General features: G+C 44.2%; 1 protein-coding gene across 1 annotated transcript in view; it reads left to right on the top strand.

Annotated features, from left to right (window-relative positions):
* HDGFL3 (HDGF like 3) overlaps positions 1 to 17,588 on the top strand; it is a gene marked incomplete at both ends in the record, with an annotated part of 28,059 nt that extends 10,471 nt beyond the window's left edge. Inside the window, 5 exons of the mRNA XM_079541109.1 lie at positions 10,612 to 10,688; positions 13,363 to 13,501; positions 14,795 to 14,953; positions 16,706 to 16,852; positions 17,520 to 17,588. Coding sequence (XP_079397235.1) covers positions 10,612 to 10,688; positions 13,363 to 13,501; positions 14,795 to 14,953; positions 16,706 to 16,852; positions 17,520 to 17,588 — 591 coding nt within the window. The remainder of the gene's footprint in view (positions 1 to 10,611; positions 10,689 to 13,362; positions 13,502 to 14,794; positions 14,954 to 16,705; positions 16,853 to 17,519) is intronic.
* Positions 17,589 to 25,867: the final 8,279 nt, after the last annotated feature.

Below are 25,867 nucleotides of genomic sequence, written 5' to 3' on the forward strand. Positions count from 1 at the left end.
TGTGCGAGCTTTATTTTTCTTTGTCACACTCAGTATTTCTGTCGCAGCCTTTAGAGGAAGGTAGCATAAAGTTATTAAGCCTCGTGGCTAGAATTTTAATGTGTGCAGCAATATGTCACCTGTAATAAGCCTGTCCTGTCTGTTAATATTTTGTTTTCTCCGTGTTTGTTTGAGAGACTCTGCTTTGCAGCTTTCTGATGTCATTAAGGGAGCAGGTCAGTTTTCTGCACAGCTTTTTTGAATTGGTGCTTCTGGTGAAATGATGAGAGTTCCAGGTTAAGAGATGAACACCGATAAGAGAAGACACAGTTGTCAGACAGGGCTCTGAAGCATTAAAATGCTTTGAATGTTTTCTCCTTATCTAATGCAAGATATTTTATGCCATCTCCTGCCTTACAAATGAGTGGATTCACCTGTGTGTATAATTGCCATGTTATTGTGCTGGATGGGACCTGATCACACAAAGGCAAAGGCTTTGTTTGTGCTGCCAAACTGTGTGCCCAGCTGTGCTACAAGATTGAGCTCCTCACTGTTACATTTCTAGAAGCTGATAATAATAAAGATTTTAGTGGCATTATGTTTAGAAGAATACCAGCTTCCTCAGCAGATGTGGGAGCAAAGGGAGCAATTTTTTAATGAGAAGCTTTTCCTTCTCCTGCAATGCTTGCTGCTAGATAGAGTGTTGGTTTAGTTGTTTGTCAGAGGTGGCAATGCACTTGATCTGGTGCCATAACAGGAATGTCAGAGCTGGCTCCACACCCAGAGTCCTCTGCCTGCAGGACAGGTTGGCTGGAAGGGACTGCCATTATGTGAGGTCTGTAGGATGAAAAGTACAAGCAGTAAGAGCTACAGCTGTGGGTGAGAAAGATGGCTTGGACGTGTCACGTGCCATCACCAATGCATTAAGAAGTTGAAGTGGAAATGCTAAGTCATGGCCTGCAGTAGTGATTGAACACCTGGTAGGAAGGCAGGGCCAATCCAGAGGAGCTCAGGTGCATGCAATGCAATGCAATGCAATGCAATGCATCTGAGTGACTAGAAGGAACGCAGCCAGGATCCATCCCTTCCCAGACCTCATTTAAGGGTTGGCAGGGGAGGTGAAGGTATCTCTTGCTAGAGATCCCTGCCTACAGCAGGCCTTTCTAGGGTAAGCAGCTCTTTTCCTTCATTTCTGTAGCTGCTGTACTGGGGCTTGTTCTTATTTGCTGCAGCCAAACGCTTTGCCACCCTGCTATCATTGCAGCACTTTCTATCCCACTGTAGCATTACAGAAGTAAAAGCAAGCAACAGTTCAAATTAAAATTTTGAATATTGACTGAAAGTTGTATAGTTGGAGAGCACTCATTTGTAGAGCTGTACGTAAACAGTATCGAGATCCCAGGATATATCTGTTTATTTGGTGCTCCTGGATGTCCTTCCTGGGTCCAGATATACATCTCATCCATTAAGTTCTCTCTGCTGTGTAATTGCCTTTTCCTAGTTGCTTGCACAAGATGAGTCCAAAATACATTATTTCTTTACAGCTGCTTGATAGAACAAAACAGCAACCTGATTTAAAATATGGTGATTTGGGAAGAAAGCTGTGTCTGGAGTGAACTTTGTAACCTCTGTAACACAACTGAGCTGAGAAGACACTGGGTTTTGTAGACAGCTTGTGTTCATGGGTACGCCCCATTCCAGTAGTTACTGAAAGGTAACACAAAATAATTACGTAGGCAAGTACGGTTTAACTCACTGGATGGAAAGAAAGCATAGTACTAATCAGTCTTCATCCTACACGTACCTAAACACGTAGGCAACTCCAAGCCTGCGATGAAAACTTATAAACTGAAGCCTAAATCAGAGTACTCACTTGATTAAGACCTTTACGTAGTGTTTCTGATCCGAACTTATTTAATAAGTATATTTTTAGAATAGTGGTGAGCCACCCTAGCACTGGCTGCTGTCGTGCTCATCTGTTCCACTTGTCTGTGATGCTAATGTCATTTACAACTCTAAGAAATATATCATCTTCATTTCATTATTACATTTGAGTGATTTTTTAAATTTTATTTCTAACACACTTTAGTAATTAGGATTTAAGTGCCTAAGTTCATACGTACGGTTTGGAGTGCTCTGAATATTTTATGTAAGGGGTTTCATTCCCGTAAGCCATCGCTTGAGGTTGTTTTGTTTTGAGGTAAGTATTTGTTTTGATAAACACAGTTGTTACTCTTTTCAGCTATATCTAAGTAAATTTAAGCAATGTAACGCTTTTGATCAAGGCTAAATGAGGGCTGTCATCTGGAGGTTGTGGGCACGGAAAACAGGCAGGTGAAAGGAGTATGACTTGGCCTGGAAAAACTCATTCCTAATTCTCTTCAGGCAGACAGATTAACATTCCTGAGAGTTTAACTGAGGCGGAGGGTCTTTGCAGAGAACACATCTGATGCTGCAGTGACAGCAGGGGGATCAAAGGAAGCCCAGGAAATACACACAGGTGGGGTCTGACTGCTCCATGGACACCACTCCGAATGTGTGGGTCTTGTCAAACAAAGCAGGGGTTTCAGTGACCCAGTGGCAGGAGTTGCACCTTAGCAAAACAGCATGCCAGCTGCATTGGTCAGCTTTGTGGCACAACAGATGCTGGGGCAGTAATGGAAACAGCTGTTTGTGGACAGTTGCTCAGTTTACTGTGACCCAAGGCTGTGTACTCTTGCTTTTCTGCAGGTACAGATCTGCAGTTTGTCAACAGTTAGCAAGAAAGCCTGACTTTGAATGAAAAGTGATTGCAGATTTCTGTTTCGTCGGCTTGCAGTTAGTTTTCATGGTTTCTCATTCCCCATGGACTGACTACGTGTTGTTGTATACGTGATTTGCACAACAAAATAATTGGACCTGGATGCCAATGGTATTTGGTGATTGCTGTTAATCTCATACCCCCAAAATCCAGACTCAGACCTTCATACTGCTGGAGGGTCACAGCAACAAAGATTGCTGCAGTACCCTAATGTTACTTATACTCATTAGCTGTGCCTACAGCTAACAAAACCTCCCCCTCCTAGAGGAGAAAGGTTTGCTGTTCCCAGAGGCCAAGGTGACTGCAACCTTCCAGGTACCCAAGCTGGAACCTCACTGCAGCAGGTGAGTCAGGCTGTTCCCTTCTTTGTCTCTCAGATCTTTGTGTCCCCCCCCATAAGCTATGGGTTTGTACCTTCAGTTTCCATCAGTCATGTTTCCTTACTCAGAACAATTCTAAACACAAGCTGTAGTGTCAACAGGGCTTTGTGTACTTTGTGGGAAGCTGGGCCAGATCTTGCACCTGAGCAAGCAGTATTCTTCAGCCTGAAATTTGTGCCATTCTATCCGTCTTAACTCAGTCTTTGGGGCAGTGCTTTGCACTGGAAAAAAAAGTCGTAAATGCAGCCAGCTGAGCTGGGGAGATTGCAGACCTCCAGAAAAGTGCATTCCTTTTGTCTCTAAGCTTGCCAAAGGGAGTGTAAGGACCTACAGCACTTCTTTCAGTAGCAACTTGGACAGGGAAGTACAGAGCATTGGGCAGGTTTAGCTGATGGGCTTTGAGTACAAAACTTGGTTGTATTATCTAAGCAAATGTCAGTGCTCTGGGTGTGCTGCATCTGGTTGGAAAGGTTCTGATCAAACCGACTGGGCAAAATGTCCTATCTCATTAATAGCACGTTTTTCCTTAAAACAACAAACATGAATGAAATAGTAAAATACCAGCATTTTGAAGGCCTAAAAATATTCCTCAGCCTCACATGTTCTTAAAGCATTATTCATTCACTCCTTCCTGCAGATCTGTTGTGATGGGGCAGGGTGCAATGGGCATTTAGGGGAGAGAAATGGTGTGATGTTTGTGTCCCTTTGGCTTACTAGGAGAGAGAGGCAAGAGGAAAATTTGATGTTTGTTTGTGTTTAGTCCTGACGGTTCTCATTTGTTGTGTTTTGACTGCTAAATTAGTTTTTATTTGCTGTTTGTTTTCCAAACATGTTATTGTACGTTCTTTTCTTGCAGTCTTTTAATATTTCAAGACAAAAATATTTGTAGTAAGATGATAAAGTAGAATAACTAAATGTTGTCATCAGAAAGCACTCAGTGAGGAGTTGGTGGGCTCAGAGATTTGCTCAGGTGGATGCATGTTGCAGACTAGTTGATAACAGGGATAATTCAAAGGAGAATCAAACTTCACTGTGCTTATACTAAGTAATCAGAAGTAAATGCAACGTGCCTCAGGACTGGCAGTGTTAGAAATGAACAGCCTCTCACCACCTCTTCACAAGTAAGAAGTAATTTTGTGAGCCATGAAACTCAAGAAGATCATTTTTCTCTGGCACACCTTAGTGTGGGTTCCCTGCTGACTTGCGCTGCAGCTCAGTTTGCTCTGCAAGCTGCCTCTCAGCACATCCACTGCTTGTCTGTCTGTCCTCTGATGGACAGCCTGTTTGTCACAAAACATGGGGACTCTTAGCAGCCCTTTGTCCTTTTCTCTTCTGTCCAATGTGGCCAACTTGGCTGGAGTTATTAAAGGTAAGAATCTGTCTGATAATTGTGTGATCCTTTCACATCCTTTCACTTCCTTAGGAAACAGACTGGAGGAAGGAAAAAAAAAACCTCCCAGTGTTAGCACTATTGCTTCACTACAAGTGGCAGGGAAACATTTCATTTGGAGAAAATGGAGCAGTTTTGCAATAGCCTAACTTCGGTGTGTGGGCACTGGGAGGATTACAGCTTGGTGACATGAAATCCTCATCTGACCCTGCTGAAAGCGTGTTCTCCTGGCAACACCTGGCTTCTCATTGGTGGGCCTCGGGTGCTTGTTAGTAAATGCCATTGTGCCCATGTGTAATGAGTAAAGGAGAGCAGCAGCGTGGCCAAGGTCATCCCAGAGGCTGTTGGCAGAGTCTTTGTATCTGCTGAGCCTCCAGCATCCCCGTCCTCCGGCCCTGGAAGCTCGTGGAGGCCTTGAATCACACCAACAGCTCTGTTACCTACAAAGCTGTGAGTACAGATCCTAGTCATGCAGAACTAAGCTTTGGCCCCGTTTTCATAGTGAAGATGAAAGCCGCTCTGCCAAAAGTGTATTTCAACTTTTTGTCTTAAAAATATGCTGATAATTAGGAATGTAAAGGGGCAGAACTCAGCTGCAGGATTGCTCATTTTTCCTGGCGAGACACTGCCTGCCAGCATTGTTTGGGCTCCAACTAACCCTTCATTGTCTTCTATCTCGTTGAGGTCCTGAGTGTGCACAGAAAAAAGGATTTATGTCTTTATATCGTCATTTCTGGCTGTCTGCAGGATCCCCTTCAGCCATTTTCAGCAGTGCTCAAAAGTATGCTCTGCTGTTTTTAATCTTGTTTTGCTTTTTGTTTTTGCTGGTGGCACTCTTCCATGCCCGGAGACTTTCTTAATTTTTTACTTTTGTAGCTGTGCAGTTCCACCTTATTAAGCTGGATTCTGCTTCTGGTCTCACCCTTCACAGGGTTATCTCTTTTAATGGGTGAAAAAGTGCATATGCCAGCATTCTGCACTGGGAGTTCTAGTATGTGATGTGTGTCAGGGAGAGAGCTGTGCTCTGCTTCAAGTACTGTATAGTCCTGAGAAAGGAGAGCAAAATTCTGCAGTCTCCAACCAGATCTAGTTGGATCGTTGTTGAATATTACAAAACTTGAGTCCCAATTAGAAGGTTGGATTATATATATTTTTAATTATCCTTGTGATTATTTAAATTTTAGGATCCTTTGGGGGGAAAAAAAAGTATTTTTTACATTTTTACTGAGCAGTATTTTAAACAATGGTTTAGAAAAGATATTGCTGTGCTGCTGGCTCCCAGTAGCATCAGCTATTAAGAAGTGTGTTAAATCCATGTGAATAAAAATGACACATTCTTGAAACACAAAATATCCTATTATAACAATGTATTCTGAAGAGTATTGCTCTTATCCATTTAGAGCTATGCTGATAAGCTAACTGCAGATCAAGCTGCTTGCATGTGTTGGGCAATAGTGAGCAGCTCGAACCACTTTCCAGCAAAAATACCATAGGCCTTTGCTTGACTGCTGTGCCGGGACTCCAGAGATTTCAGTGGGAGATACAGATCTCTGCAATGCTTCTGTGTACTTTTGCCAATCAAAGGCATTTACAGCATGTCAAAACAATCAGTGATTACTGCTCTGCAGTTTTAAGTTCCTTTTGCAAAAGAAAAGGACTTGTTCTTGTGCTTGCAGTGCCCACATAAGCATCTCTGCATGCACAGTAAAGCTTTCTTGTTTGTGTGCGTGGACCTGATTAGATATTTTTGCATACTGTATGGGTTTTTGCCAGTGTAGAATTGTGTTGGAACATAATGGATCAAGATCTGGGAACTGTTCTGGTCCAGGAGTCACCCCGACGGACTGGAATTCATGCTTCTGACTGGCAGCATATCTGCAGCACAGGGGTTTTGGGCAGCCCTGCTGTCCCTCAGAGCGATGGGATGGACCTGGGATGCCCTTTGCTGTGCTGGGCAGAGCTGCCTCTGCCTTGGCTGCCACAGTAACGTAAGCCTCTGCAGGAAGCTGCTTTCTGTAGGCACACAGACAGGGCTTGCAGCTCTGTCAGAGAGACATGTTTCCCATTTTGCAGGGAATGCAAATGCAGAGCAGAACACCCAGGAGGGGCTGCATCGCCTCTGCTCCCGCACCAGCCCTCCCAGGGAGCAGATCTGCCTCGTCCTGCAGGGGATGGTTTGTGGACAGGGAGCCCTGCTGTTCCTGGGGGGGCAGCTCAGTGCTGGGGCTGTGGGGCTGCAGCTGTAGTCTGTGCCCCCCGGCTGAGCCCCTCTGCTCCTGAGCCGGCATGAGCAATGGGAGGACTGCTGAAGGCAGGCTGAGAGCAGGCTGGGAGCACTACCTGAGAGGTCAGCAATTACTCAGCATTGCCGAGAGCAGCGTAGTCAATCTGCTTATGCATCCTAGCCTGCACGCCACAATGTAGGCAGGCAGATTTCTTGCTTCCATGCTGGTAGCCCCTAGCAACACCATTTCATAAAACCCTGCCCTGGGTTGAGAGGTCCAGGCTGCATTTTCTGTGCAGCATTCCTGACCCTAGAAGCCTGGCATCTGTTTACCGAATGAAAAAGCACAGTTACATCTTTAAAGCTTTGCTGCTTGGTTGGCAAGCAAACGTTGGGGAGTGCAGCTCTGCTGAGGCTGTGCAAAAAGAAAGCGATTGTGATTCATTAAGCAGATGACAGCAATGGGAGGAAAGAGGATAAAACTTGAAATCTGAAACCACCTGCGTTAATTTTAGCCGTAATGGAAGCGGCTGTCCATGATGTTGCTGCACTATCAGATTTGCACGCCATGCGCTGCTCTCCCCACGCCCGTGGCAGTGAGCTGCAGCCCGCTGCTCTGCTCTTTGGATGCGGGTTATAGAATCTGTTTGCTTCCTTCCAGCAGCAAAATGCAGCAGCAGCCTGGTAGCCTGATGGTGGAGTCATTAGGGAGGTTTCTGTGACTACAGCGCTGTGCCCCAGCACGGGTGCACTCATCTCTTTTGTTCCCGGTTCCAAGCAGCGATGCCTCCCTCACCCGTGCGCTCACACACCCGCGCTCTTTCTCTCTCCCTCCCTCCCTCTCTGCCTTTGATCTTGCTGATATGGGGAAAAATATCAGCTCCAAATCTTCAGCATATTTAACCAAAGCATCTGGTAGGATGGGAATAATTTGTGACCGAGTGCAGCAGCAGGGGGCTGCAGTACGGTTGCTTGTACTGCTTGCTTTCCATTACGACAAAACGGCAGCAATCACCAAGGAGTGCTGGGGCTGTTCTGCAGCTAAATAAGCACTCAGAGCCTTGCCATTCACAGGGGGCTGAGGTGGGGTGCTGGGAACAGAGAAAGCTTGCATCTCCTGCTCCCTCATTTACAGTTGGTGGAAGAGGTCTTCCTGAATGGCAGAGAAGGTCTCATCCTTCCCTAGATTCCCTGGAGTTTTTGTCACAGATGTAAATGGCTGTAAGACATTGCCACTGCTTCATATTTGGCCCTGTTATAGTGCAGGAGAGAGAAGCCTGAGAGATGGGAGGCTCAAGGCAAAACCATCAAAGGCATGAGAAATCCTGACCTCAGCTGCACAGTCAAACATTTAAGCAAGAGCATTAGCAGCCTGTCCTTGAGCTGTTTACTGCAGATTGATGCTGCGTGTGTATATGCATGAAAACTTCCACAAGCTGTGAAAAGTTTCTTACGGCTCCCTGCAGTGATACCCAGTCAGAAGGGCACTAAAGGACTGTGGGAACAAAGGACTATGCTGTGACATGGGGAGCAGGTGAGAGGTGTGTGACAGATGTGTGTGCATCCCTTACCCTGTCTGGTGCTGCTCCTTAGCCAGCAGTGTGAGTTGCTGGGAATATGACAAGGGGCTTAACTGCCCGGGGACGCTGCTTATGAGAAGATCCTTACTGCCTTGTAGTGCAGCACGACGTGTGATGTAAGATCTCTGTTCCTTTCTGGTCAGCATTCCCTGCTAAGCATGTCTTCATTCCTCCGCATTACTGATCATTTACAGCTGCTAGCTTTATTTCCTGAGAAAGCCTAAAGGGCTGAGGCAACTGGACTGTGCTGTTCTGCAATGCAGCCAGAGCTGGCTCCACATTTCAGGCAACTGAAGAGATCCCCTGTCTTGTTCCAGCAGACGTTGTATGTCTCAGTCACAGGAGCCCACATTTTTCTGGGCTCTTGTCTGTCTCTGGACATCGTCCTTGTCACCACGCAGAGGAGGCTGGCTGTGGTGCTCAGGCAGTCAAGGTGTATTACCCCAGAGCTTGGTAAACTGCCAGCACAGCCTTTGTTGCTCCAAGGCGTAGCATTGAGCAGCATATGATGTGTTGTGGAGTGAGATGTATTATCTCCCTGCCTTGCTATCAGTTTGTAAAGTGAGTTACAGTGTTTTTCCCTTCATACTTTCTCTCGCTGTTACAGTCTAATAACTGTATTTAAGTCATGAATTATTGAACTAATAATCACATTATGGGTACTTACTTAAAAACAAATAGTGAATGTCAGAAAATAATGAGTTCTGGAGAAATATCTGGCAATCTTTTTCCTGTATATTGCTGGTGATGAAGAGGCCCTCCAACAGCCTGTTGTGTTGTTTGTGTGCTTTCTTGCATGCAGCTGAATGAGAACTGAATGGGAGCCTCCACCTTCCAGCAGCGTGTATCTTCCCTTTGTGTGCATATGAGTAGCGCATTCTCCTTGTATTTATCAATTCATCAGCTGTGTTAAATAAGAGAAGGGTGCCAGCACAGTGCTGCAGCCTGCACTGCTATGCCCCTGGCTGCAGGGCATGTTCTGGAGGTCTCATCCATCCTCTAATTTAGGCATAATTTCACTTAGGCCTAGAAGACGAGCACCCAATCCTTTCGCAGAGAGGAGCCCTGTGATGTTCCAAACAAGGCTCTGGTTTCTCTGTCCCCCGTGGTGTCCTTTCAGCAAGACTAAAAGGACCTGAATTAGCGTCAGCGCTCAGGGAGTTGCACAGCCAGCAGATGCTTTACAGTGAAGGAGAACATCCTTTGAAAACAATCTGGTGTTTATTAATCAACAAAAATTCAGTGTTTGGGGTCCTTCAGCTGGAATAAAGAAGAGAAGCACATGTGGGGCTGGCCTCCTGAGTGAAAACAGGCAGGTTGCTTCTCTTGGCTGCACTGAAGAGCAGATTTCTTATGGCAGTGGTATGTCAGCACCTTGCTTTCAGTTCCAGTGACATTTGGCAGGATTCTGTATGCTTAAGTTCAGATTGAATTATTTAAAATGCAGGCAGCAAGCCACTCACCTGCTCTGTAGTGTTGCCCTATAGATTTTTAGATTCATTGGGCTCTCACTTCTTAGCCAGAGTTCTCTGGGTACTTCATTTTAGATGCTTACATATGCCCAGAAGCATCATTTCTGGTAGGACAGGCACTGTCTTGGAGTCATCAAGGTTGGAAAAAATCTCACAAATTATCGAATCACAGAATCATTAAGGTTGGAAAGTCTACTAAGATCATCGAGCCCAACAATCAGCCCATCGCCACCCTGCACACTGTTGAGCCCTGTGTTATTTGAAGCTGCACTTTGTTTCTGGTTTGTATGGATAGGCACCTGGGCTCTGCTGTTCTGTTGCAGGACACTGTGAACTTTGAACTGGACAAGATGGAGGGGCGGGGGAATGGCCAAAAGCAGGCATTAGGGCTCCAGGGAAAGGAGAGTGCAGGAGCCTCTTCCCTGATGTGCGCTGTGTTCCACTCTGAGTGCCACCATCACCACCAGTGTGAGGTGGGCTGCTGTTGCTGCTCCAGAGTCTCAGAGATGCCATTTGTTCCCCACTTGCTGTAGGAGTTATTTAGGTAACCCTGTGAGACAGACAAATTACCCTCCAGGCTTTTAGAAGGCAGTATCCAAGTTTAACAGTAAAATTAAGCAGACCAGATTTTATCACCTTCATGTATTGCAATGCTTATGAAATCATCAAAACTTTGCCCGTTGGTCTTCTGGTGTCTCTCCAAAGTGTTTCTGTCACAGCTGGGCAGGGGCTCTGCCACAAGGCCCCACCGTTTGTAGTAATGCTGTGTCCTTTTCTGTCTCACAGATTGATGAACTCCCTGAAGGAGCTGTGAAGCCTCCAGCAAATAAATACCCCATCTTTTTTTTTGGGACTCATGAAACGTAAGTGAACAAGCAAGGTGTTTTCCATTGAGAATGTCATCTGCTTCAGCTGAAGTTGCCTCCACTGGTTTTATTGGAACAAATCCTAACTAAAGCCATTGGGAGACTAGAGATAGGTCATACGAGCCTAGCTTGTTTGTGTTAACTTAGCAGAGTGAAACCTGAAGGTAGGTGTACATGATAGCAGAGATCAGGCTGTTGTATTCAGACACGTTTGGGCTCCTGTCCTGGATGAGAACTCAGTAAAATGAAAGGAAGCAGACCCCAGAGTCTCACGCAATCCTCATATAGCTTTGAAATATACGCATTCCTTTGAGATTTGTGCTGGGGATATTGTGGGATGGAGCTCTCACAAGGGCTGGAAGAACAGAGCTGGCTGACCTCACAGGAGAGAAAGGGATCAGAACAGAGAGGGGAAGTTAGGTCTCATAGTAATTGCTACAAATACAGAGTTTCGCCTTGTCAGCCTCTAGTCTATTTTAAACTGCAGTTTAAAAAGTATCTGAGCTAGTTTTTAAAAAATCACCATTTCCATTTGGCATGTAATATTTACATTTTAAAGCTCTCCTACTTGCAAAGAACATGCTTTCTTGGAAATTTTTAAGAAAAGAGACATGAAAAAATGAAATTCTGATCACATTTTAAATTCAGTTATAGAGGTTTGAAGTTATAGTCAATGTTTTTGTTTTCTTCTGAGTTTTACAGATACTCCATAACATAACAAGGTCCCCAGCTCATGCATCATGTTTCATTTTTAAGACCCTTAAGGATAGTTTCTGCATAATCAAAATCAAAATAGCTTCTAGTTAAAATATTTCCTGCTGCTGCTGTAAGGAAATAATCTGATGTTTTTATATGTTGTAAAGTACTACTGCTATCATGAGGTTATCTAAGAAGATAAACAATAAATAAACTTTTGATGCTTTGAAATCAGAAACCAAAGTGAAATCTTAAACTTTTTTCCTCAAAATGGTTCTCAAGAAAAAAACCGGACTGCTGTTATTGTGAATGAATGAGCCCCAAATTGCTAATCTCTTCTGTTTTGTACTTCAGTAGTCTGTGATCTTACTGCAGCATCTGAAAGCGGGAAGCATTTTGTAGTTATTACCCTGGTAATCGAGGAAGCCTTACTGTCAATAATGAACTGTAGATTGCAGCTCATGAGTTTTATAACTGAGCAGTAGAAACTGTTACACACTCCCATGGCAATGAATGCATTTCAAAGACGTGGACAAATTTTCAGTGTTCACTATACATGGAATCACACGTAAGACTGCATAAATATTTCCAGACGTTAGTGCTGAGAGAAATTGAGGAAAGTTATGGAAAGTTTCCTAAGGTTTCTCTTTGTTGTGTTAGAAGTGCTTGTTCTTGTTGATGTCGGGCAGATCGCTGCGGCTCAGAAGCCCACCTGCACGAATGGGCAGCTTCTGCACCCAGCGTGTCAGGAGAATAACTGAGTTGTGAGGGTGGGCTCCCAGACCCTGCACTCACAGAGAGCACAGAGTGAGCTGCAATTGCTGAGACGGTCAGGAAAGTAGGACAGTGATTATAGTGTAGGACAGTGAAACTTCTTCAGCTCTGGTCCTTGGTGACATGGAATCTTCCGTGTGGGAATGAAGCATTGTGTTATGATTTTAACTTCACATTTTTAATGCAACTTGTGGTTAGGGGCCTGCTTTGCAGGGGGCTGGACTCAGTGATCTCTAGAGGTCCCTTCCAGCCCCTCCAGTTCTGCAATTAGCTCTCCTTGTACTGCAATACAGAGCGCAGGAAGCACCAGATACAGAGAGTCAATGGAAAGAAAGTGGTGCTTTCTTCAGTTTTATACAAGAACTTAGAATTGTGCTGTAAATTAAGCAAAGTAGGATAAATGACCATTCTCTTTGGTTTTTACATGCATTGTGGTGTCTGTACCTAAGATTAGTTGGTACAGCATGTAGCTGACATGGAGCAGCAGGGCACAAACTCTTCCTTTGCTGTGCTGTCTGAAAAACAATTTGGCCACAAGCACCCTGTGTGTCTCATTGTTTCCTTGTATTACTCATCTGCCTATACTCGCCCATTGTTTCTTCTTATACAAAATTGTAAGATTTTTGGGAAAGAGAACATTTTTATTGTGCTTGCACAGAACCCAGCACGTGGGGGCTCGTTCCATGGAAGAAGCTGGTAGTGTTGATGATGATAAATTCCCCTGCTTTTTCTGTCCAGTAGTACGAGGGGCATGGTTTTGCCCCTGAGTTCTAGGCATTCCTTAAATGCTTTCTCTTTTCCTACGATATTATTTTTAGGCCTTTCTGGAATTGTAACACACAGGATTGGAGGTTTGCTCCCTTGCTATTGCAGGCAATTACGTCATGTAATCCCTTTCATAAACTGTTTGAGTGCCAGTTCCCAGCAGCAGTTAATATAATAAATGAGACTCAGTTTAGTTGTTTCTAGAGAGACACAGCATGATTTTGCAACATCAAACATGGGGATGGTGAGCCAGTCCATGAAATCAGACTCACAGCAGTAACCTAAAGCCAGTGGGTAGGCGAATGAAGAAATAAAATGAAAAACAAAAAATGAGAATGAGTAGAAAAATAAGAAAAACGTTTACTCTGTTAATGTTTTTAATTTGAACAGGAGGAGTCTAAGTCCTTTTTTGTGTCTTACCTTTGTTAAAATGCAGTGCGTTCCTGGGGCCCAAAGACCTTTTCCCATATAAAGAATACAAAGATAAGTTTGGGAAGTCGAACAAACGAAAAGGATTTAATGAAGGCCTGTGGGAAATAGAAAACAACCCTGGAGTAAAGTTTACTGGATATCAGGTAAATGAGTTTCACTTCTATTTCTCCTTATCTTTCTTGTTTTCTTCTTTGAAGACTTCTTATCTATGTAAACGTTGCATGAGTGATGATGGAATGGCCTGGTTTTGCTGCAGCTAAAAAGTTTCACAGCTGGTGATTGGAGTAACAGAAAATAGAAAGACAACTGCAGTCCTGCACTCTGTGACAAACTGAGCTTCAATCGTGCTGCAGAGCCCTTTGCTTCCTCTGATATTCTGGGGTAGTGAAGGGGAAGATTCTGCAGCACATTTAGCTGCATTAAAAATGGAAGGTTTTATTTACTCCCCAAAACCACAACTTCTTTCTGTTGTTTATTTTTATATCAAGTTTAGTGCATTTTACCCAGACCTCGAGGTCGTGGCACTTTTGATCTTTACATTGGTCACATACAGCACATAGGATACCCCTGTCTGTGTTGTGAGGGGTGAGAAGGCAGTTTGGGGCTGCTGTTCCCAGACTGTAGCTGCTGTGCAACAGCTCTCCCTGTTGGAGGTCAGGAGGAAAAAGTCAGCACAGCTGGGGGGAGAGGGAGAAGAGCAGTCAGTGGGCTGTATAAAGCCAGAGAACTTTTCTCATTAAAAAATGGGGTCCTTTGAAGGTAGAAATCACCTCCAGAAGATAGCAAACGCCTATTACATTATTAGCAGAAACCCTTACAAACCAGAGATACAGACCACCTGCAGACAAGCTGCTGCCCCTCTCTGTTCCTGTTTTATATTTTCAGCTCTGCAGATGTTTTGCATACACTTGGGGATTTAAAAAAAATATAGTGAATAGGCTGTGGGAGATGGGCTGTCAAAGAGCTCTCAGCCTTCTGGTCAGTGTTTGCTTTTTCCTAATACTTTTTCTTGCCCTTTGGGGAGCCCGTAACAGCCATCTTTTCTCCAGAATAAGTCTCCCCCGTTCAGCCAAAAGCCACAGGTTTCCATAGCTTTGCCCAAAGTAGAACTCACCAGGTCTCTCCACAGCCCTGAATTCTGCAGCTCATGCACTTTTGTTATCAGATCAGTTTCTGTGTAAATCCTTCAGAATGTGCTATCCCAGGATCTGTATCTAATAACCATTTTCAAGTGGTGGCTGAGAAAACTGCCTTTACAGTCCTTTCTCTTGGTAATTGCAAGAATATCCTGAGCTCTTCCTGTCTAGAACGATTAAAGTGTGAGTTCTCTATTACTAGGGCTTTCTGTTCATTCAGAACAGCTACACTACAGAATGTAGTGATATTTTTGTTATTTATATTCGTATTGTTATTCTGTCACTATTGTTACTTTAAAGGCAATTCAGCAACAGAGCTCATCAGAAACTGAGGGAGAAGGAGGAAATACAGCAGATGCCAGCAGTGAGGAGGAAGGTGATCGGGTAGAAGAGGATGGAAAAGGCAAAAGAAAGAACGAAAAAGCAGGCTCAAAACGAAAAAAATCCTACACTTCAAAGGTAATCTTCTGAGTTTTTCCATAGTTACCCATGTGCATTTATAATCAAGACATCATGCACCTCGTGGCGATCCGTCCTTTCTTCTTTAGCATTTTAATTCCATTACCATAACCATGGCGTTCAACCAAGACAAGGGAAAGTGCTCTTGCTGTTTGAGACAGCCTTGGAGAGGCAGCAGTTGAAATTCTCTACCCTGTTCTTGTGGTTATGCTTTGAGAAGGGATATGGAAAGAGTTCAGAAAGGCTGGAAAGAAAATTCATTCAAAGTTAGCCAGAAATTCTCAGATTTTTCAAGGAGTTGAGGAGTTAGATACGTTTAGAGTCCCCATAAGGAGCAATTGAAATGCTTAAGAGTTGTGCATCTTGCAGAATGTGAGCTGAGGTTTGATCCTCGTCTAGGAGAATTCAAGCTTACTTCTCCCATCTTGGAGATGTGTGACTGCCCCACATATTGTGGTAAAAGGCAGCGTAGGGTCAGGTGTGCTCAGCTTCTCCCATTGTAGCTGTCTGTAAAATACTTCAGTACAGTAAACAACAGAATGGGAGTGAGGAAGAGCTTTTCAGGTTGCCTAGAGAGGTGGTGGGTGCTCTGTCCCTGGAGACACTGCAGGTCAGGCAGGACGGGGCTCTGAGCAGCTGGTCAGCTGTAGGTGTCCCTGTTCAGTGCGGGGGAGTTGGACCAGATGGCCTTGAAGGGTCCCTTCCAACTCAAACCATCCTTTGATTCTGTGATTCTAAGAATTAATTCTGTAAGCAAGAAGTAGGGTAATTAATTACTTTCATTTTAGTGCTTGCCCTACCCTGTGAATATCTAAGTAGAAGCATAGATGAGAAAGCTAAGGGTAGTGTGTCTCAGGGGGCCTTGTAATGGCTGGCCAATGTAATCACCTGTGCAGGTGACAACTGTAGGTTGAAATGCATTCTTCTCTTGACATCTGTGTGAAAGGGAGCAATGCTGTAGTCACTTCTCCAGTTCTGTGCCCACCTCCATATCTGTCCTTTGCTTAAAAAACTGTTGAAGGTCTGGCAGTCACATTCATTCACATTCATGTTATTCTTCTGGACGTGAAAAATAATGGAAATGAAAAGAAGCAAGCAAACAATATGATACAGGTTTAATTTGGGGAGGAGCAGGGGCTTTTGTGGTTCATCTGCTGAACAAAGTCTTTTAAGTAATTTCACCCCCTTTGTATGTTTTACATTAGGAATTCAGGTCTGGTCTACCATCTTCTCTGCAGAAGATTCTGGGCAAACAGAGGATTAGGAAAATGGTGGCTTAATGCCACAGTTTATCCTTTTGTACTGTAGAATTGCATAACATAAAGGGAGTAGGAAAGATATATTGGTTCCACATGGCCTTAATGTTAATTTATTAAAGCTGACAGCACTAAAAAATATGGAAAGCAGTTCTGCTAATGTTATTCTCATTTTACATCTCTGTGTTTAATCAAAACTTTTGTCAAGCTGGCACCATCTGTTTCATTAACTAACAAAACCTACAGGTGACCCAACACTAATACCCATCTCCTATTACTGTGTCTGTCTTATAGTCAGCTGTGCTGCCAACCTGTGTTGAACACAGAATATCTTTTTGCTTCACTGATGTTAGTAACTCCAACTACTTTTCACCCCACGTATCCTCCCCAATATACACATGATCAGGCAGATCTGCATTGCAGATACATTATAAAAGTGTCTTTCTAAGGCTGAAGCTCAGTTTTTGCTTTATAACTTTGTTGTTGATCATTTTAGAAATCCTCCAAGCAGTCACGGAAATCTCCTGGAGATGAAGATGATAAGGACTGCAAAGAGGAAGAAAATAAGAGCAGCTCTGATGCTGGGGATGCAGGCAATGACACAAGAAACACTTCTTCAGATTTGCAGAAAACCAGTGAAGGGGTAATCTTTCATTAGTATAATTCTCTGTACATGTGATTTGCTCCCAGAAGGCTGTGAAGTTAGGGGTGAAAGGCATTGTGTCACGGTGATCTGTGCATACCACGTGCAGATCCTTCTGCGTTGCGTTTCAGCAGGTAGAATGTGTCTAGAACAGAAACGTGGGGCTGGTCCCCCCAACCAATCCAAATTTTGCCCTAGTTAAATGATGGAATGAGAAAAGATGCTGTAAGCACTATTTTTGTTCCAGCACTTGCATGGATGTCAGCTGAGAGTAACTCCTGAAAACCATGAGTTGCAATGATGCAAAGTTGATGCGAGAGCAGAATCAGACTGTTTGCACAATGCATTTTGCTTCACTGAAGAGCCTGCTTATCCTTTCACACCTGTTTAAAAGCTGTTCCATCCCACAGACTTCTTGAGGATTCCTGTGCACCTTACAGTCTCTGCATATTGCAGATTTTAGGGCAGACCTTGCCTTGGGATATGGCCTTCCAAGGAGAAGGTGTGCAATGTATTTTATGCAATAGCATATATATTTAATTTTTAATGTGTGTATACATAAAATTTGTGTATACACATATATTTAATTATATATAGTGTATATATCATTGTATGCAGTTTCAGACACTCTCCTTGTATGCTTATGTCAGTGGTGTGTTTGTGTCAGCATTTTGTCACGACCACGGCAAAAGAGAGGAAAGCTGCAGTGCGGGGTATTGGCATGGGGATTGGTTAATCATCCCTTTAACAACCAGCACTATTTCTGTGCCTTTGGAGCAACACAAGCCTCTGTGCTCCAGCACTTACTGCTCCTCTCAGAACCAGTCTTGCATGGTTGGTTCCCCTGCCAAGGCTCTGATGCATGGCCAGCAGCCGAGCTGTGCTGTCATCAGAGCTGCTGAGTGACATGGATTCCAGGTCTGAGAGGGAACCTGACAGCACAGGCTCCCTTCTGACGTTGCTGAGGTGCCTTAGCACCCAGCTGCATGCTCAGCTTCAGCCCAGAAAACGCAGCCCGTGGGGAGCTGCTGTCATCTCGTGCTTAAGACTCTTCCCAGAGCTTCCTGCCTCCGTGTCTCTCTGAGGTACAAAGCATCAGGCTTGTGGCTCTTTGCCTTGTGAAGACTTTGGTGTGTGGCTCCTGTGGTCAGGACTCTGCCATTCTCCCAGTACAAGGAGGTGCCAGCCCAGCACCTCCCTCGAACCATCCGGGGGCTGCAGTGCATGGCTGTGTTCTGGCCGGCGAACACTGAGCGCCTTCCTGTCCTCAAAGAGGTGTTTGTGTGGAAAAAAATGACTGCAGTGGCTGTCTGAGCTGGCAAGAGGTTCAAGAAGGTTTGCTTTGTTTCCCAGGTTTGTAGCAGTGTCAGGGGATGGCTGTGAACTTCAGGCACGCTCTCCGTGTAAAAACCAAATGTTTCCTGAGTTAGCTCAGCCACGGATTCAGTGACAAAAGTCCCCAAATCCAATCCCTGCTATTGTGTGTCAATAGCAGCACGAGCCGCCCGGCTCATCCACCGTCAGATGGCGCCAAGAGAACAGGCAGAAGCCTTGTAGAAAGAATCGGTGAGGCAGAGGAAAGAAAAGCTTTCCCAAGGAGGTTGTGGATGCCCCAGCCCTGGAGGCATTCGAGGCCAGGCTGGATGTGGCTCTGGGCAGCCTGCTCTGGTGGTTGGCGACCCTGCACATAGCAGGGGGTTGGAACTAGATGATCTTTGTAGTCCTTTCCAACCCAGGCATTCTGTGATTCTAGGAAAAGGATGAGTTTGGGGCGTCTCGAGCAGGGAGCTGCATTACCCTGTGCTGGTTACCCCCCGGGGCTGGCGGGCTGGGAGGTGCTGCACAGCTGTGGGGACGTGGAGCCCCGGCCGTCCCACGGTGTGCCCACACAGGGGCTGAGCGCTGTGAGCAGATCTGGTCTTCCTAACGTGAGGGAGCAGTTGTGTTTGGCAAAGCCTGGCCCTCCGGCTGCGGGCTGTGCCCCTCTCCGGGTCAGAGGCACTCTGTCTCAGGCACACCTGTACCCTCCGCATCCTGGGGATGCTCCTGAAAAATTACCTGGAGCCGAGCCGTGGCCGCAGCGCCTTCCCCTGCACTTGTTAATGAAATGCCTGGCCTCCAGGGGGCAGAGGAAAGCTCAGAAATGGCAGTGATGGCTTCCTAAAGACTCAAAGCTCAGAGCAAATAAAAGTATTTCCAGCACTATGATGACTTTTTTTTTCAGCCAATTTCATACCTTCCAGGAGCTCAGCTCGAGATGTTTTTTTATCCCTGGGATTGACAAAACTGCTTTCTTTCCTTATCTCTTCTTTTCTTTTAGCTTCTCTCTCATCCTTGAGATCTACAGACACTCCTCGTGCCCAGCTGTAATTGCACTCACCACCACCACCTGCAGCTCAGGCTCTTGCTCTCACTGTGCTGTGTGTCCTATTCCCTCAGTGGAAAGATACAAGGTTTTACTGTCTACTATTAGTGAACTAACCTACCTGAATAACATACCTGAAGTAAGGCAGCCCACCCCAGAGCTTGCTCAGTCCCCCATGACAATTCTCTGCTGTTAAATACTGAATGGTGCTGGCTTTTCCAAAACACCCCATAAACAGAATATTCTCATGGAAAGGGATCCATGGCTCTGTATGCCTTTCTTTATAGGGTGCAGCATTAGCTCACAAATCAGTGAGTTCGTGGCAACATACTTGCATTCTGCAGGTAAATCTCTTGCAACCTGTGTGTTTGGTTCTTGGCTGGCTGATGTTAGAGCTGACCTCCTCAATCGCTGTTACTTTCACTGCTCTGGATGCCCATATAATCACCCTGACTCCTGACCATAGTCTCTAAGCTATAAGGAAGTATTGACTGTTAAGCTCAGCACATTGGGGTTGTTTTTTCTTGAGGCATTTACTGTTTTATTTGCTAGTCCAGATACTGTCTTGATAAGTGAGAGTTGTGTTGGTGCCTGCCTGTGTAAGGATGCCCATGGATGCTTTTCAGGAGGTGAATTATTTTACTGTCTTTGAAAAAGGCTAGATTTGTTGGAAATTCAATATGCGTGTTGTTAGGTTTGGGTTTTTGCTCCTGCTGCAGCCAGAATATTGAAGTGAGATAAAGGACTCTGATCTTTTTGCTCACACTGACAATCAGTTGCTAACATGGGAGGTGGTGGATCTATTTGTGGAGGCAACTGCTTGCCAACATAAATAAGGGGATCAAAATCTGCTCCAAAATTACTGCCACCTGATACTATTGCAATTGGGAGAACATATTTAAAACAGCCTGTGTCCAAGGCACGTTTTTTTGCTGTGATGTTCTTGTGGGGTAGCAACAATTCTGTTTACAGTTTTAAGAGAAAAGCATTATGGCCATGCTGGCCTGACAAACCCAGGTTCACCGTGGCTTTCTGATGTGATTTTGAGCAGTTTGCTTTGGCTCTTCCTTTTTTTTCTTCCCAAGAAAAACGTGGACCAGACTGCACAGCAGCTTTGGGGTTTTATCAGCATTAAACACATAGCATTTAGGGCTCTATTCAGTGTAAAAGCATTATGTGGGCATTTTGCCAGAGAACTCAAATGGAATGTGCACTCCTTTCAAGTAAGTTAAAATCTACCCCTCCAAAAAAGATAACTTTGGTAAAAATGCAGAGTAAAAATTTCTGTGCAAAATGACATGGAGGCAGGCTGTGAGCTGCTGTGTGAAGGTGAGCAATGTCTGCTGCCTTCATACAGCTCTGGACAGCAGCACTGCTCAGCGAGGCAATGGAAGGTAACGCAGGAGGAGCATGAATGGCTGAATGCAAGCCGAGGTTCGAGCAGCTGGCATAGATGAAATAGACTTTCCGTGTCTCTGTCTGCACTGAATCTCGTAATCGTTTTGACCTCAAACCAGCATGGAATGACAACGATCATGAACAGCAAGAAAACAATTTTCCTTCTGCCCATCCAAGGAGAGAACAGGATAGCTGAGTCGCCACATAATGCTAAAGAAGGAATTTTCAGAACAAAAAGTAAATTTGGGGGCTTATTTCTGTTCTCTGCTGTCTTTATGCTCAGTCCTTCTGTTAGAGCACCAGGTTCAATTTTATTGATGCCTGAAGCCTCTTGCTTGCATCATCCACATTGTGTGCTGTTTTTTCTGCATGCAGCAGCACAGACAAGTGCAGCACATTTTGCACTGTGCCTTATAGGGAAGCTGAGCAGTGTGTTCAAAGATGATGTGAGGGGATTTGTTTCTGAAGAGAAATGAAACCATGGAGACCATGGAAACTGCTCAGCTGTGCCACATCCTCCTTCAGCCACATCCTTGTTCAGCAGATGACATGCGAGCCTGGCAGTCACGCTGCCCCGCTGAATGAAGGAGCCAGGACAGATCCAGGTGCTCCTGTGCAGCCGCACATCCCGTGGGCTGCATGCATGCGGGGAGGAGCGCTGCTGGCTCCTGGGAAAGCAGGCAGTGTGCACGGGGCACACTGTGTGTGTCGTGATGGAAGAAGATGCTGCGAACTGCTGAAGTCCTAGAGCGTGGTTCATGCACCTGGCTCTTTGTTCTCCAAGCTGTGCTGCACCGTGGCCCAGCAGACACATCTGTGGGTAATGGAACTGTTAATGTTCACAGCACACCACATGAGCAGGGTGCTACCCAGCCTGCTGGCATTAACCCAGTGCTGCATAGTTGTTAATAAGTGCAAAGCTTTAGTGCTGCAAAAGGACAGCTTTCCTTGCCGGATCTGGCAGCAGTGCTGTAGGGACCAACTGCTTCAGTAACCATTCAGCCTTACCAGGACTGGCTAGCAGCTGTCACTACAAACTTTGCTTGAAGGTGCTGATTGACTAATCGTTTGGCATTGCCCTATTGGGTATCTGCACCACCTTCTGAAGGGAAGAGAAATGGCAGTGAAACCCTCCAAGCCATGTCTCCAAAGCATCTGTAAGCACAATCTCATTGAATCTTAGAGAGCAGCGAAGTCCTGGACCCTTGGTGCTTGGGATGAGCTACGTCGCTAGGCTTCTCCAGGGCAGGCGGGGCTCAGGCTGCTGCCTGTGAGCCATCATTTGTGTGAGAGCATTTTGGAGTAACCCCTTCTCATGTGCCACTAGTCAGGATAGACCAGGACTCACAGGTGGAAAGTGCATTACTTACTGCTTGCGCTGCAGTAGTTTGCAAACTCTTTGTTGTAGGACAGCAGAACCACAGTGAACTAACAGATCCCACAGTTCAGAGGAGCAGCCACCAGACTGGGATCCCAGTGGGCACTGGAATGCTCTTATCCTCTAGAGCAGAAAAGTGTATTCTTTTCTAGCCATGGCATCTCGCACAGCAAGTATGATGGGCCAGTATGGGAGAGAGCTTGGGCAGCAAACTGTTCGTGCAGAATTGTTAAAATATCTTATATTCTCTTACAGATCCTCTGTAAAATGAAATTTCTGCCATCCCCAGTGGGTTTAACCTGTCACCAAAACTCCATAATTTCTTGAGATGATTTTTTTCTTGGCCAAATACATTATCAGTGCCTTCATATTGCTTGCATGTTGTGTTTTTTTCCGTCTGTCAGGGTGTGCGTGGACAAGCATTAATGTCCTGAATTCTTTACAAGAAGGAAGGGCAAGGTAACCAAATAGCACTGCCTGTCTTCATGTTGTTGGATAAAAGTAGTGTGTCCCTGTGTCTGCAAGGGAGTTTAGCTCTCTCTCTTTAATGTGAAGAAACAGACTTGGAGATGCTTGCCAAGAGGGCATGGCGATGGTCTGATGCCGTTCCTGCTAGTGTCAGTGGAAGCCAGAGCTGACCTTGACTCAGTCTTGAAGTGGGAGTTTCTTCCTTTTCTGTCGTCTCTTTACAGTGAACTCCAAGCCAAACTATTTCCCTTTCAGAAGTAACGTTCAGACGCGTTAGCTATGAGAAGTGTTTATCTTTCTTTGTGCCTGTGAAGCGTTCGTTTGTTTGAGCCAAAGAGCATCCTCACCACAGAGCATGCAGGAGTACAGCAGCCCTCAGCTCCTGCACGAGGCCATCAGTGACCCGGGCTGCTGGAACAAGGCAACATCTGGCTGTGTGTACTGCAGGACACTATTAAGGGACTGGGGAAGAAGAAAAACAGCTCGTTACACATGCGGCTTGAGTTGCTCATTTGAATAAAGCCCTGAATGTTTGAACTGTGCTCTTCAATGCTTTGTAGTGGTCTGTTGGGTTGATGAAACATATGCAGTTTTCTCCAGGAAAAAAAAAATAGCCAAAAATTCCATTTGAAGAGACCAAGCAGCTGTTTGTGCCGGCAGCTCTGAAATGTAGCAATAAGGCATTAATTATATCAGGTTTGTTAGAGCAAGCTTTTTTGTACATGAAATGTGATTTTTTTTTTCTTTCTCTCTTTCTCTCTTTCAGACTTAACCAACATAATGACTGCTGAATATTAAGGGAAAACACAAGAAGGTTACATGTTTGGTTGTCTAATATTCTTGGATTTGATATGAGTCATCACATCTGTTCATTAGTATCATCAACAGCATCCCAGTTTGTATGCACATTATTCACATTCCTATCTGTTGTGTTTGCAGAAATGACATTTTACCCTTTTTTCTAAGGGTTGCATTTCGATTTTCATATTATTTGGTTGCATGAAGTTGCCCTTTCCCAGTGGCTGAGGTTTATGAAGATGCCGCATACTTGAACATGTTTTAGATCCCTTTTCTAAACAGAAAAGGTGTAACTCCAGACTATATCATTCTATATCAGCATTTTTTTTAAACACAAGTAAATCTTGGCAAAGAGTCCCTTCCATACAATGCTATTTTCCACCCACAGACATTAGTTTAAATTTCCCTATGGCCATGCTTTCTTGGGTTTTGATCAGTTTACAACATGAAAGAAAAAATCTTTTTGCGTTGAGATCACCACCAAGTTCAATAATGTAATACAATACCTTTCCTTCCTAGAAGTACCTAGCTAGTTATACTCTTAATACTTCTCAAAATCATGATGTAATGTACACTATCTGACTTAGTTCCTATATGTGAAGTTAGTGAAAGTCTTTTTGTGTTTCTTTAGATTAATACAAGGATTTTTTCCAATGCCAACACAATTTGAGATCATTCATTTGGATGCTTTCCACTTTTAAGCTTACTGTGATATAGAACCCTATGGGAAACCAAAAGAAAACATCGATTTTAATGAATGAAAGGCTTAAAAAGGATGCTGTCATTCTGGCTTTTTTTTCCTTTTGGAAATAGAACTAGACTAGTAAGTAAGCATTCCAAATCCATTATTCTGTGTACATTATTGTTGCTATTGTGATAATAGAGATTTTTATTTATTTTTATGCCAGCTTTTATTGTGAAAACATATTTAGTCTGGTTTTATCAATCCTTGTTATGCTTGTCCTTGGAACATCTTTTGCGTATTCAAGGTTTGTAGTTGACGAGTTTACTGTAAAAAACTAAAAAAAAAAAACAAAAAAAAACACAACAAAAAAACAAAAAACGAAACAAAAAGAAAACAAAAAAATGTATTGTTTTTACAGAATAAATTTATTGGAATGTGTATTGGGAGTAAGGTTTGAGGTTGTAAGCAACTAAGTTAGCGTCATATTTGGCTTCATACGTGTAATAATGTGAGGTATTAATGTAAGTCAAGTATTAAAGCAAAACATTCTGTTAACATGAGTTGACCATAATAGATACAAGTGCAGGTGAGATCTTTATTTTTTCTGTACTTTGCCTTTTCTGGATAACAGGAGGTTATTAAATTCACCTTGAATGTATTCAAAGTTTCTTTAAAAACATTAGAAGTGACATCAGAGGTGCAAATGTCTGTGAGACATCGTGTTGTTGCAGCCCAACAGCTCAGGGCTTGTTTTCTTGGGAGGACGGGGTTGGAGCTGTCCCAGATTCGAGCGCACGTGGAAGGATTCCGCACCAGGGAGGTTGGGTGCTTGAAGGAAACCATTGCTTAAGTTCCCTTTTACCGAGAAGCACTGACAAAGATGTGCTGTGGTTTTTGGGCCTGCCCTGTGGTCGGAGGTATGAAACCATGGGTTCTGTCTTCTGAGCGCTGCTACGAACCACGCCTCAGTGTTTCACTGCGGAGCGTGAACGCATGACTTTCTTGCTGCTCTGAAAGTCCCCTTGTGTAGAGTGCAACATGCATGCGCATGAGCTGATGCTTTCCTGTTACTGATCAGGTTCAAAAAGAAAACTGAAATTCTCCAAGTCAAAACACTCAAAATTCAACATCCCCAAAATAAAGTGTGTGCAGTTAAAATGTATCAGCTAATTTCATCTGCAAGAAAGGCACTAAATATCCTGCTTGAAGTATAAATATCAGTAGCGATTGCAAGCAGAAACCTAAACAGACCAAGCAAGGTGTCTGTATATGCTGCTACTTGTTTATGGCCTAACACCGTCAGCAAAAGGAGCTGCACAGGGTAACGCTTCAGCAGAACCCTCCTCTTGGAAAATGCATGTTAATGTGGAAGGGCTGCTGCTCAAGGCAGGGAGCACTCCATGTCCAGCTCAGAAACACAAGTGAGCACATGCTTAACTTCAAGCAGATGAGTAGTCCTTGCAGAAGTGAATCCTTGAAAGTATTAAGAAAACTATACGACTTGCATAGCATAAATGGAGTCATACCATCACAGTGGATTGCTTCTTGAAAGACTTCTTGGGGTTTTTAACAAGGCTGACCCACGAGACATTACTTTTTGACAAATAAAACATGTGCATGTTACAGAGTTATGTATGTTAATTTCTGACACTTGAAAATCTTGACCTTCACATTCTGTAGTAAGTTTGTATAGGGATTGCTAACTGATATTCTTCAGTGTGTGGACGCAGAACACTGCCACTGTTACTATTTAATTCCATGCAATATTTTAAAAATGAACCATATATGAAGTACGAACTGTGCTTGGAGTCAAAATGTTGAGAAGTGATATTGAAAGCAGTTATCTTTATTTTCCCTTTTTGAGTCAGGTGAACAAACAAGGCCATGCATCTCCACACAGCTGTACAATCTGGCACACCTCAT

The sequence above is a fragment of the Tetrao urogallus genome (assembly GCF_951394365.1).
Source record: "Tetrao urogallus genome assembly, chromosome: 11".
NCBI classification, from domain to species: domain Eukaryota; kingdom Metazoa; phylum Chordata; class Aves; order Galliformes; family Phasianidae; genus Tetrao; species Tetrao urogallus.